This window comes from Delphinus delphis, chromosome 1 (genome assembly GCF_949987515.2).
Source record: "Delphinus delphis chromosome 1, mDelDel1.2, whole genome shotgun sequence".
In the NCBI taxonomy this organism is placed as follows: domain Eukaryota; kingdom Metazoa; phylum Chordata; class Mammalia; order Artiodactyla; family Delphinidae; genus Delphinus; species Delphinus delphis.
Window position 1 is genome coordinate 17,849,175 of NC_082683.1, and position 14,204 is coordinate 17,863,378.

The 14,204-nt window shown below is 47.8% G+C and overlaps 1 protein-coding gene across 1 annotated transcript; it reads right to left on the bottom strand.

Moving 5' to 3' along the window:
• Nucleotides 1-3,740: 3,740 nt before the first annotated feature.
• Nucleotides 3,741-4,874, bottom strand: HTR1D (5-hydroxytryptamine receptor 1D). Its single transcript, XM_059997646.1, has one exon. It carries the CDS (start codon nt 4,872-4,874, stop codon nt 3,741-3,743), a length of 1,134 nt encoding a protein of 377 aa, XP_059853629.1.
• Between the last annotated feature and the right edge of the window lie 9,330 nt (nt 4,875-14,204).

A 14,204-nucleotide genomic window follows, 5' to 3' on the forward strand; every position in this document is an offset into this window, starting at 1 on the left:
AGGCCACAACAGTGAGAGGCCCGCGTACCACAAAAAAAAAAAAAAAAAAAAAAAAGGAAATGTAAGGACTGCCCCCCAATGCAGGGGGCCCGGGTTCGCTCCCTGGTCGGGGAACTAGGTCCCGCATGCATGCTGCGACTAAGAAGCCCACATGCCGCCACTAAGACCTGGCGCAACCTAAATAAATAAATAAATATTAAAGAAAGAAAAAGAAATGTAATAGTGATGTATGCTACAATATGGATCAACTGTGAAAAGAAAGAAGCCAGGCACAAAGTACCACGTATTGTATGATTCCATTTGTATGAAATATCCAGAAGAGTCCATCTACAGTGACAGAAATAGGTTACTGATCGCCTAGGGAGAGAGGGTGGGCAATGATGGCTAAAGTGTGCACGGTTTCTTTTTGGGGTGATGAAAACTGATTGTGGTGATGGTTCCACAACTCTGTGAACATACTAAAAGGCATGGAATTGTACCGTTTAAATGGGTGAATTTATGGTATATGAATTTTATCCCAATAAAGCTGGGGTTTTTTTACGTCTTTATTGGAGTATAATTGCTTTACAATGGTGTGTTAGTTTCTGCTTTATAACAAAGTGAATCAGTTATACATATACATATGTTTCCATATCTCTTCCCTCTTGCGTCTCCCTCCCTCCCACCCTCCCTATCCCACGCATCACAAAGCACCAAGCTGATCTCCCTGTGCTATGCGGCTGCTTCCCACTAGCCATCTATTTTACGTTTGGTAGTGTATATATGTCCATGCCTCTCTCTCGCTTTGTCACAGCTCACCCTTCCCCCTCCCTATATCCTCAAGTCCGTTCTCTAGTAGGTCTGTGTCTTTATTCCTGTCTTACCCCTAGGTTCTTCATGACATTTTTTTTTCTTAGATTCCATATATACGTGTTAGCATACGGTATTTGTCTTTCTCTTTCTGACTTACTTCAGTCTGTATGACAGACTCTAGGTCCATCCACCTCACTACAAATAATTCAATTTCGTTTCTTTTTATGGCTAAGTAAGATTCCATTGTATATATGTGCCACATCTTACCAATAAAGCTGTTTTTAAAAGTTTTACCAACCTTTGTTCTAGACAGTTAGGGAAGGCCTCGAGGTGGTGGCATTTGAGCCTCTTTTGTAATTGGCTCAAAGTTCTCAAATAGTAACAGGTGGCATTTTACTGAGCACTTACGTGCCAGGCACTGTGTGAAGCATTTTGCAAATCACTGCCTCATTTAATCCTCACAAAGATCCTATGGCTTAAATACTGACAACTCCATTTAACAGATGAAAAAACTGGAGCACAGAGAGATTAGGGGACTTGCCCCAGGTCACACAGTTGATAAATGGCAGAACCGGGATCCAACCCCACGTATTCCTTTTTTTTTTTTTTTTTTTTTTTGCGGTACGCGGGCCTCTCACTGTTGTGGCCTCTCCCATTGCGGAGCACAGGCTCCGGACGCGCAGGCTCAGCGGCCATGGCTCACGGGCCCAGCCGCTCTGCAGCATGTGGGATCTTTCTGGACCGGGGCACGAACCCATGTCCCCCCCATCGGCAGGCGGACTCTCAACCACTGCGCCACCAGGGAAGCCCCAACCCCATGTATTTCTGACCTCAAAGCCTGTGCCTTTAACCACTGAGACACACTGTATGTACATAGTTCCCTGTCCAGTCTCTGGATTCTTGATCTTTCCCAGATCAGATCAGGAAGATGGCCCAAAGCGAGATGGAGGAGGTGGGGAAGAGCACAGCCTTAAAGGAAAGTAGGGAAGGGCACGCGGGGAGCAGAGGAGAGCAGTGACCATGCTGAGACATGTCTCTGGGCTCAGGGAGGGCCTCCACGGGGTGAGCAAGTCACTAACACAGTGGTTTTAGAAATTTGGGAACAATCTAGTGCCTAAAAATCACCTAGTGCAAGAAGTGGAGAGAGGTTTATTTAAAACAGATTCCTGGGTTTCACTGCCAGAGATTCTGACGTAGTGGGTCTGAGTTAGGAACCAGAAATTCAATGTTGACGGAGTCTCCCTGGGAGATTGTGATGCAGATGGTCCAGGGACCACACTGTGAGATGTCCAGCAGAAACTTCAAGGTCAGCACAAGACTCCTCTGGGTGCTCCCCTACCCTTATCTTGGCATCCCTCCTTTTTCCTCCCTTTCTGATATTCCATATTCCCGACTCTCCTTCTCCCTGTGCCCAGAGACCCCATGGCGCATTACAGGCCTCCCAGGCTCTGTTCCTGCTCTTTTCTCCACCTGGCGTGACCCTCCCTACCTTCCTTTGCTCTGCCCCATCTCCCCCACGAGGCTTCATCACACCTCCCCTTCCTTAGTCTCCCATCCCCAAAAGGCTCATCTTTCGGGAGTCTGCTGATGTGTCACCTCTTTATGAAATCTTCCCTAACCATAGGCAAGTTTCTTTATTGCAAAATGAGGATGAAAAGCAAACCAGAAATTGTATGTAAGGAGCATTGCAGGCACTCAATACACAGCAGCTGCTATTTTTATATGGCTTGACCTTGGGCAGGTGAGTTTCTGTATCTCTAAAATGATAAGAGCTCTTAGGCCAAGCACTGTATTAAAATATACAATAATATACCCATTATTTTCCTCATTTTACATTTGAGGGAAGTGAGGCAAAGAGGGATTAAGAAACCTGTCCAAGGTCACCCAGCTAGAAATTGGTAGTACTTGGATTTGAACTGAGGCATTAGGTCCTCAGCTGTAATCATCATGTTACACTGACTTCCATTGTTATGAGGCTCCGATGAAATAATAACTACCAGGACTCTGGCACAGGGCCTGGCATGTGGTAGGTGCTCAATAAATGCTAGAGACTGAATTGAATTGAAAGGTTTCTATGTCCAGGGAGAGGGGGAACAATTACCCCTTTGAGGCTTTGCTGATCATGATGTTTCATGCTTTTTATTTGACAATACTCAACAGCTTAAGATCTCTAAAGAGAATGGGATATAGGAACAAAATTCAGAATGGTATTCCAAGCTTGGTAGGTGCAAATCCTGTCAATCTACTTCAATGGGGGTAACTGTGGGTTTTAACTTCAGAACATTAAGATGGTGCAGGGAAACTGGGGAAGGATAGGCACAGGGTAGCTATCTGGTTCCAGCCATCCCACTCCCCTGCCCCTGGCTTCTGAATCTCTCTCTGTCACTCTGTATCACTGGCACCTCCAATGCTGAATCTCTCCCCATGAACAACCAAGGAAGATTCAATCTAAGAAGGACTCAGCGGAAGAAATATTGATACTTGGGTGTTAATTTCCAATTAAGGTGCCATATGGAATGGAAACCCATCCACCTGACTCCAAATTCTCTTTCAACTCAGGTCATTAATCTCATCTACCCTCTTTTAAGCTCCATACAAAACTTACGTAGACCAGAAAGCCTCCCGCTTTGAGCCTGGGGTCTTCCTACAGAGTCAGGCAGCTTTCTGCCTGACTTGCATCAATGGGGAAACCTGTGGTCACATTCTTTCCAACATGGATGAACTGTGAAAATATACTAAGTGAGGTCTTGTTCCATTTTACACAGCTGCCCAGCTTTGGGTGGCTCAGAGGTCAAGAAAACAGCAGCAAAAAAGAATGCTGAACAATTCTATTGATTGAACCAAAACCCAAGATATCAGGACTAACCCAACTCTCAGGAAAAATAAAAAAGACAATTCCAGTTGGGTTACAGGACATAAAAGATAACAAGAGTTGCCACCAAACAAGACTAAGAGGCTTTCCCGAAATGGACGACTTTCTGAAATGCTTGCCGAAAGTCTTCGTTAAACACAGTATAGATTATTGGATTGATGAGGGAGTTTAGATAGCCCAGCCAGGTGAAAAAGTCAGAAAGGGCTGGGTGGATCCAGCAGGAGTCCCGGCAGATGGGGAGGACCAGAGATGCAACAAAGAAGGGCAGCCAGCAGATGATAAAGGCGCCCAGAATGATCCCCAGGGTTTTAGTGGCTTTCCTCTCTCGGGCAGCAGAAATCCTCTGGCGCTCCAGGACACTATCCGCAAGCTTGATCTTCACGTGGTTAAAAAAGAGAGGGGAGCCGGCGGAATGAGAGTGCCCCTCGTGAAGGCTGGGATTGAGCGAGCAGAGCGAGGACCCCGCAGAGCCTGTGATGAGACGGGCTGTGGTAAAGCGCTTCCCGTAGAGGGGTGGCGGATTCAGGATGCGGTTCCGGGCGGCCGTGTAGATCCGGCCACAGAGGATGATGAGCAACACAGACGGGAAGTAGAAGGCCCCACAGTTGGAATAGATGGTGTAGGAGATCTGAGAAGTGTTCACCAGGCAGTCCGACATCTCTTCATGAGCTTTGGCCTGCCGCCAAAAGAGTGGTGGGATGGAGATGCAGATGGAGATGGCCCAGACGATGGCAATCATGGCGACCGCACGGCCTGCTGTCCGGCGTTTACTATACTCCAAAGCATCAGTGATGGCCCAGTACCTGTCCAGAGCAATGACACAGAGATGCAGGATGGAGGCTGTGCAGCACGTGATGTCAGAAGACAGCCAGATGTCACACAGGAGTTGGCCAAAGTTCCAGGTGTGGGTGGTGGTATATGCGATGCTGATGGGCATGACCAAGATGGAAACTAAGAGGTCAGTCACGGCCAGGGAGCCAATGAGATAGTTGGCTGGGGTGTGGAGCTTCCTGGTCAGGAAGATGGTGGTAAGCACAAAGGCGTTGGAAAGGACTGTGGCCAGTGTGATGATGGAAAGGACCACAGCAAGAGAAATCTTGAGGGCTTGGAGGGTCCCTGCATCCCAAGCCCCTGGGGTTTCTGTGGCATTCAGGGATCTGTTGGGAGCTCCCTGCAGAAGGCCTTCCACTGACTGGTTTGGTGGGGACATTGTAGGTGGCTCTCTCTTCCCACAGACTTTCACACATGCAGCTACTTCCTTCACAGTTGTTCTGCTCACAGAATAAGGTCATCCTTCTGTTTCACGCTGGTGGGAGGCAGCCATCAGAACAGACCCCAGTGAAAAGACCTCAAAACCTGACTATTTAAAGAACATTGAGGTGACTACCACCTAGTAGTTAAAGGTCTTTCCTAAACCAGATGAATCCCAAGATGTCTCACTGTTCTGGAACTTTGCCCAGCAACTGGTCAGGCCTAGAGGACACATGCTAGATTTGTTAGACATTTATCAGGATATCAAAACAGCGTAGGCAGTGCTCTGGAATTCTTGCCTTTGGCATTTTGGCTCCTTCCAAAGCTTGAGAGATAAATGTGTTTAATGAGAACTTCAGAATAATTTCCTCCATCCTATGCTGAGAAGATTCTGGCTTTCAGGTCGCCTCTGGGGAGCTTTTTTTTTTTTTTTTTTAATTTATTAATTTATTTATTTTGGGCTGTGTTTGGGTCTTCGTTGCTGCACCTGGGCTTTCTCTAGTTGCACGAGAGGGGGCTACTCTTTGTTGCGGTGGGCGGGCTTCTCATTGCTGTGGCTTCTCTTGTTGTGGAGCACGGGCTCTAGAGCACAGCCTCAGTAGTTGTGGCGCACGGGCTTAGTTGCTCCGCTGCATGTGGGATCTTCCCGGACCAGGGATCGAACCCGTGTCTTCTGCATTGGCAGGCAGATTCTTAACCACTGTGCCACCAGGCAAGTCCCCTCTGGGGAGCTTTTAAAACTAGAGACAAAAAGAAGTACCAGCTGATTCAGAGAGGCAGTGCAGTCAACAGCTCACAATTTTCTCAGGTTCGTCTGGACGTGTCATGAGGTACTTAACTTTGGTTCCTGTCCCACTGAACGTCTGGAGCCCAAACAGACAAAACATTCCGGTTACCAAGACTTGAAGAATGCATGAGCTGGGGGAAGGCAAAACAAAGAGATCACTGTGGGTTCATCGAGGAGGGCACGTGTTCAGAAGTTCTGGGGGTTAAGGAAAAAAAAAGTAGAGTTGGGCTCTAGAAGGACAATTTAGACACTTGAGATTAACTCTAAGATTAAAAGGATACTGTTTAGTGTTGGCAGCGGTGCAGCGTAACTGGCACTCTCACAAGTGTGAGGAGAATCCAGGGGAGCGCGACGTGCCCACCCCCCAATCCCCAGAGGGGGCAAAGTGTCACAGCTGCTGGAAGCATCACAGGCTTGTTATAAGGACATGAAACCAGTTCTGTAAATTGTGAATCAGAAATCATCCTATTTATTCAGCAACAATGGAAACTAAACAAAATAACTACACACACACACACATACACACACAGAGGCCACTTGGAAAGATACCAAATTGTTACAGTTTATTTCTCTACAAATTGGGGAGGGGGGCAGTGAACTTTCTTCTATTCATATGAATTTTCCAAATTTCCTAGAGTGAGCATGCATGACTCAAAACCAAACCAAACCAAACCACCTTTTTGTTAAGCAAAGAAATGAACTGCCAAAATAAAAACCCCAGAGCATTTTTCATGGTGAAAGTTCAAATCCAGAAAATACATTTGGCTTTCCAAATGAAAACTGGAAATTTAGTCACAAAAAAAATCTTAAAGAATCATTTTCTTTTCTCCTCTGTGTCTCGGGACTTGAATCTGGGTTTCAGCATTTAGGACAGAGGCAAGTCCTGGGGTCTGAAGTCCATGGGGCCTGGCAGGCAGCCCCTGGGTATATGGGGTTGGCAAGAAGAATGCCAAGACCCCTTAGCCTCGTCCACAGCCCCCACTGTGTCTCCCCCTGCCTTGCGTGGAATCCTACAACTCCACCAGGAATCCCTATGATTCATTTTATCTCTTCCAGGTCAGCTTAGCAAACAGGTCTTGCCCTAAAAGCATTCACAGCCCAGCAAGGGAAGCAGACATGTAGCTTCAAAGACCCTGAGGTGGAGCTGGCAAGACAGAATATATATATATACATACGTACTTTAAAAAAATGTGATCATAATTATTATGTATGAATTTGTTTCATAGTTTGTATGTTTATTTATTTATTTATTTATTCATTATTATTATTTTTTAGGCCACGCTGTGGGGCATGTGGGATCTTAGTTCCCCAACCAGGGATCGAATCCATGACCCTGCATTGGGAGCACAGAATCTTAACCACTGGACCACCAGGGAAGTCCCCTGTTTTTCCTTTTTTAAATAATTTTATTTATTTATTTTTGGTTGCATTGGGTCTTCGTTGCTGCACGTGGGCTTTCTCTAGTTGCAGTGAGCGGGGGCTACTCTCCATTGGGGTGCGCGGGCTTCTCATTGTGGTGGCTTCTCTTGTTGTGGAGCAAGGGCTCTAGGCACGCGGGCTTCAGGAGTTGTGGCGCACAGGCTCAGTATTTGTGGTGCGTGGGCTTAGTTGCTCTATGGCAGGTGGGATCTTCCCGGACCGGGGATCGAACCTGTGTCCCCTGCATTGGCAGGCGGATTCTTTTTTTTTTTGCAGTACGCGGTCCTCTCACTGCTGTGGCCTCTCCCGTTGCAGAGCACAGGCTCTGGACGCGCAGGCTCAGCGGCCATGGCTCACGGGCCCAGCCGCTCCGTGGCATGCGGGAGCCTCCCGGACCGGGGCACGAACCCATGTTCCCTGCATCAGCAGGCGGACTCCCAACCACTGCGCCACCAGGGAAGCCCTGGCGCGCGGATTCTTAACCACTGTGCCAGCAGGGAAGTCCGCACAATATCATTCTTAAGGCCTGTGTATTGTTCTACTGGCTGCCTACATTAAGGAGAAGGGTTTCAGTAGTCAAGGTCGGGAGGGATGGCATTCCTGGTGGCTGGAAAGGCAAGAGTAAAGGCCCAGAGGCTGGAGTGCAGAGGTGGGCAGGGGACAGTGCTCAGGCGGTGGCTGGCACCGGGCATGGGAGGTAGCAGGGCACAGGGGAGGGTTTGGCTTGGACTGGGGCAATCTGGGCTCTAATCCTTATTCTACCCCAGCCTTCCTGTATGACTTTGGGCAAGTCCTTAGGTCTCAGATTTCTTCCCGAAACAGGAGCCACCCCATATGGCACCCAGGCCTGCCGTGGAGCTTTCATTGCTCTGGGCAAGGTCGGCCTTTGAAACCCACTAAAAGGCTGAGAAGTGTCAAGAATCATTATCATCCTACTTCCTTCATTCTGCTTGGCTCAGGGCTTTGTTGGGAAGGTTCAGTCTATGCCTATTGATTGACTGATTTAAAACATTAAGAAGCTAAATGTGCAATGTGGTAGTTTCCCTCCCACTTCCCAAAATCATGCTTCGTCTTTAAAAAATATCTGCCTCGAGGAGGGGAAACAGCTTCAGTTTAAGAAAACCCATCTTAAGCCACCTGCTCTAAAACATTCCCAAAGTTTGAGGAATATTATCATACTATCTTTCATGGGGCTCTTGGTATGTTCCAGGCACTGAGTTAGCCCTGGGGCCAACTCCACCTAGGACCCCTAGCCTACAAATAAACCAGTCAGTGCTCAGAAAGGTGAAGTCACCTGCCCAAGGTCGTCCACGTGCAAGTGGAAAAACCGGGTCCAGGGCCAGCTCTGAAATTTCCACGCTTCTCCACACTGCCTCAGTTCAGGAAGCAAAGCCTTAAGGCATGTTTGCTTCTAGGAGAGAAGCTGGTTTGGGATCTCACGGTGGTAAGTGAAAACAGTGATTCCCTCCTGCCACCCCAGCCCTCTCCTTGCCTCGTGCTCCTCCCCAAAGGCCTATTTCCTCCCACTTCCGTTCACAGGGAAAATGTGAAGTCGGGCTGGACTGCTTGGAATTTTCTTCCCTCCAGACGGTCTGGGTGAGCGAGGTGCCGTCATTTCTCAAGGAAGGCTGGTGTGCTTGCCCCACAAACCCTGGCGGTCACTCCTTGGGTTCCAGGGATTCCAATGACCTCATTCCAGTGAAAGGCGTGGGCTCAGAAAGGCCTGAGAGGCTGGTGGGTGACATCTTGGGAAGAAGGACGGGGTGGATTGCCTCGGGCAGGAATGCTGGGCTGGAGCTCTGCAGGAATTCACACGATTCTGGGGCTATCTCCTGACTGCCATCTTTCTCCAACTGGAACAAATTTGGGGGAATTTCCCACAATCCAGCTACATTTGGAGATACAGACTACGGCTCTAGAGTCAACCACCTCTTTCCCATCACATTTCAAATAATAAGATAAAAAATACAAATTCAAACAACAGTGAGATACTATCTTCATCCAGCAGATAGGTAAAAAATTTTAATCTGATCACGTCATGTCAGTTTGGTAAAGATGTGGCCCAACAGGAATTGTCACCTCCCACTAGCAGAGTATAAATTAGAGGAGCCTTGTTAGCAAACAGTTTGGCCTTATGCCGTAAATCTAAAAATGTAATGACTACCTCACAACCCAGTAATTTCACTCCCAGGTATATAAGACAGAGAAACTCTTTGATGTGTTCCCCAGCAGAGAGGAACGAGAATAGTTAAGGTGGTACTGACTGTAACAGCAAACAACTGGAAACCACCCAATCGTTCATCAGCAGCAGAATGGCAGAATGTGGCATATTCCTATGACGGGTGCTACAGAGAAGCAAGACTGAGTAAACCAAAGCACACGCATCAAAATGGATGATTCTCACAAACATAACAGTGCCAACGTCAAAAACATGCCAGAAGAAACAAACTGTTTAAGGATATTAACATATGTGGCAAAGCCATAAGGAAAAGCAAGGAAATGTTAAATATAAAATTCAGGGGAAGGGCTTCCCTGGTGGCGCAGTGGTTGAGAGTCCGCTGCCGATGCAGGGGACGCGGGTTCGTGCCCCGGTCCAGGAAGATCCCACATGCCGCGGAGCGGCTGGGCCCGTGAGCCATGGCCGCTGAGCCTGCGCGTCCGGAGCCTGTGCTCCGCAACAGTGAGAGGCCCACGTACGGCAAAAAAAAAAAAAAAAAAAAATTCAGGGGAATTTCTTGGTGGTCCAGTGGTTAAGACTCAGGTCTTTCGCTGCAGGGGGCCCAAGTTTGATCCCTGGTTGGGGAACTAAGATCCCGCAAGCCGCGTGGTGCGGCCAAAAATAAGTAAATAAATAAAAAATAAAGGGACTTCCCTGGCGGCACAGTGGTTAAGAATCTGACTGCCAATGCAAGGGACAAATGTTTAATCCCTGGTCCGGGAAGATCTCACATGCCGCGGAGTAACTAAGCCCGTGTGCCACAACTACTGAGCCTGTGCGCTGCAACCACTGAAGCCCGCGTGCCTAGAGTCCGTGCTCTGCAACAAGAAAAGCCACCGCGATGAGAAGCCTGCGCACTGCAACAAAGAGTAGCCCCCACTTGCTGCAACTAGAGCAAGCCTCTGTGCAGCAAAGAAGACCCAACGAAGCCAAAAATAAATAAAATAATTAAAAATAATAATAATAAAATAAAATTCAGGATAGTGGTTACCACTAGAGGGGAAAAGAAGAGGGGATGTAATCATCGTGGAAGGTATCAGTGATGTTCTGGTTTTTAAGGTGGAGGTGAGTACATGGAGGTTTATTGTTAGTCTTTAATCTGTAAGTATGTTTTATATATATATTTATATACACTCTTTTGTAGGGAAGGATATATCTGTAATTCTTCTTAATTTTGTACATTATAAAAAAAGAGAACCCCACTACCAGCACTGATACATTGATTCTGATACATTAATACCTATCCGTACATCCTGGTTCCAAAGATATGGGTTCTGATCCCATCTCTGCCACTGACCAGCAGGGTAATCATGGGCAAGACATGATTTCTCTTTGACCCTCAGTTTCTTCATTGGTAAAATGGGAACATTAGCATGGCTGTGCTGCCCCAAAGGGGTGTTTAGTAGTTCCAGTAAGATCATGTATGTGATGTGCTGTAACTGTAGCATCCTGAACAAATGTAACCATGGTAACAGAGCTGGAGGGCGTGGCTAAAAGCATACATTTTAGGTCAGGCAGGCTCAGACCCCAATCCCCGTTTCTCCTCTTCCTCACTGTGGCCATTGGGTAAGTCACTCAGTGATGGAGGTGATACTTCATACCTCACCGGAGTTCGGGGAGAACTGGTAAGAACATGGACCCAAATGCCCAACATAGTAAATGATGACTTCTCTGGTTTCTCTAGGACGTATCCAACCATGTTCAGGTCTCCAGGCAACAAGGTCTCTTCCCTCACTAGAAACAAGGCATCACTGTCCGTTTTAGTGAGTGATGTCTGTCATTGTCAGAACTACCAGCCATACCAGGGAGCTTCTCCCCTGCCCACCACACTTCTGAGAGCCCTCACAGCAGCAGCAAGGACCCTCCTCAACCTCTCCAGAGCCCAGCAGCATCTTCCCTGGAATCCAGATCACACAGATTCTAGCCATACCATGCATCCTCCAGCTCCAGCATCTCTGCAGAGGGATGGAGGAGAAAAAGCAGGCAGACAGACCTGGGTCCCAATCCCTACTTGGTCCACAGACCACCTCTGACCACAGCTGACTGGACCAGGGTGGACATGTGAGTCAAAACAAGCCAGCAGATTCTCTCTGGGGAATTTAGATTGGAGGTTGTAAGCAGCTGGGTGGATAGATGATGGAGGGGAAGCAACTTGAAAGCTAAGGATGCTGGGGCGAGAGTCAGGTCACAGCCATGACCAAAGCCAGGCAAGTGGTGGCGGGGAGCAGAAAAGCCGTAAGTAAACAAACCAAAAACACAAAGCAAAACAAAAACAGGTCTGCAGAGAGAGGCGGGAGAACGGAGCAGAGAAAGGAGCAGAGAGAGAGGGGAACCACCTGCCCTAGGAGAGGAGGAAGGAGCCTTCCAAGCCCAGTGATACTCCTTATCCTTATATGTCCATGAGCAGCCCCTAGACCCAGGAAACTTCATTTGTAGCAACTTGCACTTTTCCTAGTTGAGTCAGTTCAAATGGACACACCAGGCCCTGAGAAAGAAAGCAGACAGAGGATTTTCAGTTCCTTCGCACCAAACAATCCCTACTGTGGGATGGAGGCAAGTCATTTCACCTCCTGCGCTTTTCTTCCCATCTGTAAATGGGGTCCCAGCACCTTTTTCCCAGAACTGCTATGTGGATTCCAGGAAGGCACAGTGGCTGCCATACCACAGGTGCCCTTTTTATCACTCTTAACTAAGGCTTCCTCCAGACTGCAGGAAGATCAGTCACCTCCCCTTTCGGAAGGATCTTTAACTAAGCGAGTCGTAAAACCTTGCCAGAAACAAACAGGATGTATGGGCTTAATGTATTCTCAGAAGCCAGTCCCATCCTTTTGGAGGAAGGAAAAAAAAAACAAGGCTGTGATAGATTTTGTTTGTTTGTTTTTTTGCGGTACGTGGGCCTCTCATTGTTGTGGCCTCTCCCGTTGCGGAGCACAGGCTCCAGACGAGCAGGCAGGCCCAGCAGCCACGGCTCACGGGCCCAGCCGCTCCGCGGCATGTGGGATCTTCCCGGACCGGGGCACGAACCCGTGTCCCCTGCATCAGCAGGCGGACTCTCAACCACTGCGCCACCAGGGAAGCCCTGTGATAAAGATTTGTTGCAGTAGAATCAATCCCCCACAGAGGAATTCATGCCTGTTCTTTCTCTGGAAGCTGTGTGGTACGGATGAGTGCGCCCTGGATGGGCAAATCCTCCACAAATCTGAGAATGATTTCCACAAAGTACATCCACAGCTGTTATTTCATCTCATTCTCTCTATCTCATGGGACCTCCCACAGTCTGAGTCTTCTCTGTAAAATCAGGGTATCAAGTCTATCTCCCGGGGGTGTCATGCGAGTGAAATAAAGAGAGGAAGACTGAGAAGTTTTAATGTGTGTTTCTATCAATCAATCAGTCTCTCTATCTGTAAATGAATGCAAGTTTTGAAATTTAATCAGTTTCTTGAGCAAGTCAACCTTTCACCTCAGTTTCTCCAATTATAAAATCTGGAAAATGTCAAAAAATAAAAAGTAGCCAAGAGACTTCCCTGGCAGTCCAGTGGTTGGGACTCCATGCTTCCAGTGCAGGGGGCACGGGTTCGATCTCTGGTCAGGGAATTAGGATCCCACATGCCTCATGGCTAAAAAAAACAAACAAACAAGTAGCCAAACCTCTGACCCAGAACTTCTACTCCCAGTTATATACCCAGTAAAAACATGTACAGCTGTTCACCAAAAGGCATGTGCAAGAATTGTTCATAACAGGAACTTCCCTGGTGGTGCAGTGGTTAAGAATCCGCCTGCCAATGCAGGGGACACGGGTTCGATCCCTGGTCTAGGAAGATCCCACGTGCCGCAGAGCAACTGAGCCTGTGCACCACAACTACTGAGCCTGTGCGCCACAACTACTGAAGCCCACACGCCTAGAGCCTGTGCTCCACAACCAGAGAAGCCACCGAAATGAGAAGCCCGCGCACCGCAGGGAAGAGTAGCCCCCTCTTGCTGCAGCTACAGAAAGCCTGCGTGCAGCAACGAAGACCCAACACAGCCAAAAAGTAAAAATAAATAAATAATAATTAATTTTAAAAAATGATATAATCCAATCTAATCAGCTGAGATTGCTAAGGCCTAGAGAGGTGGGTGTCTTGCCCAAGATCACAAAGTTCCACCTTTCTCCTAGCTCAGCTCAATGCTTCCACTACCCCATGCTGCCTCCATCTTACCCTGTCAAGACGAGGTGTATATTTCCTTGCTCCTGGATTCTGGGCTCAGCATGGACTTGCTATGGCCAACAGAGTGAGGCAGAGGTGACAGTGAACTGATTCCAAATCTAGTCAAGACGCTGTGCATGTTTCCCCTTGCACTCTGCCATCTCCGTGAGAAGAACGTGTGTGGGCTAGCCACTGGTCCCAAGAGGAGGAGACAAACATGTGGAGCAGAGCTGCTCACACTAAAGGCCCCAGCAAATCCCCACAGAGAACAGAGCTCCTCAGCTGATGGGTAGATGCATGTGTGAGCCCAGCTAAAATAGCAGAAATGCCCAGCCCATTTCAGATTAAGTCAGTCAATCTCCAGATGCATGAGTTGTAGTAATAAATGTTATTGTTTTAATCCACTGAGTTTGAGGGTGGCTTGTTATACAGCCATAGCTGACTGATACAGTCCCCTCTTTCACTGAATTACTAAACTCTATCAGTTCCACTGCCGAAAGCTAACTCTGCCTTGGCTCTTTTCCTTCTTCTCTATCCCTGTTGCCACTGTCTTGTTTCAGGCCAAAATTTTCTCGGCTTAAATGGTCTCCCTGCCTCAACTCCTTTCCATTCTGTTACCACATCACACCCGGAATCCTCCTTTTAACTAAAAGTCTGACCATGTCACTCCCTTAAAAC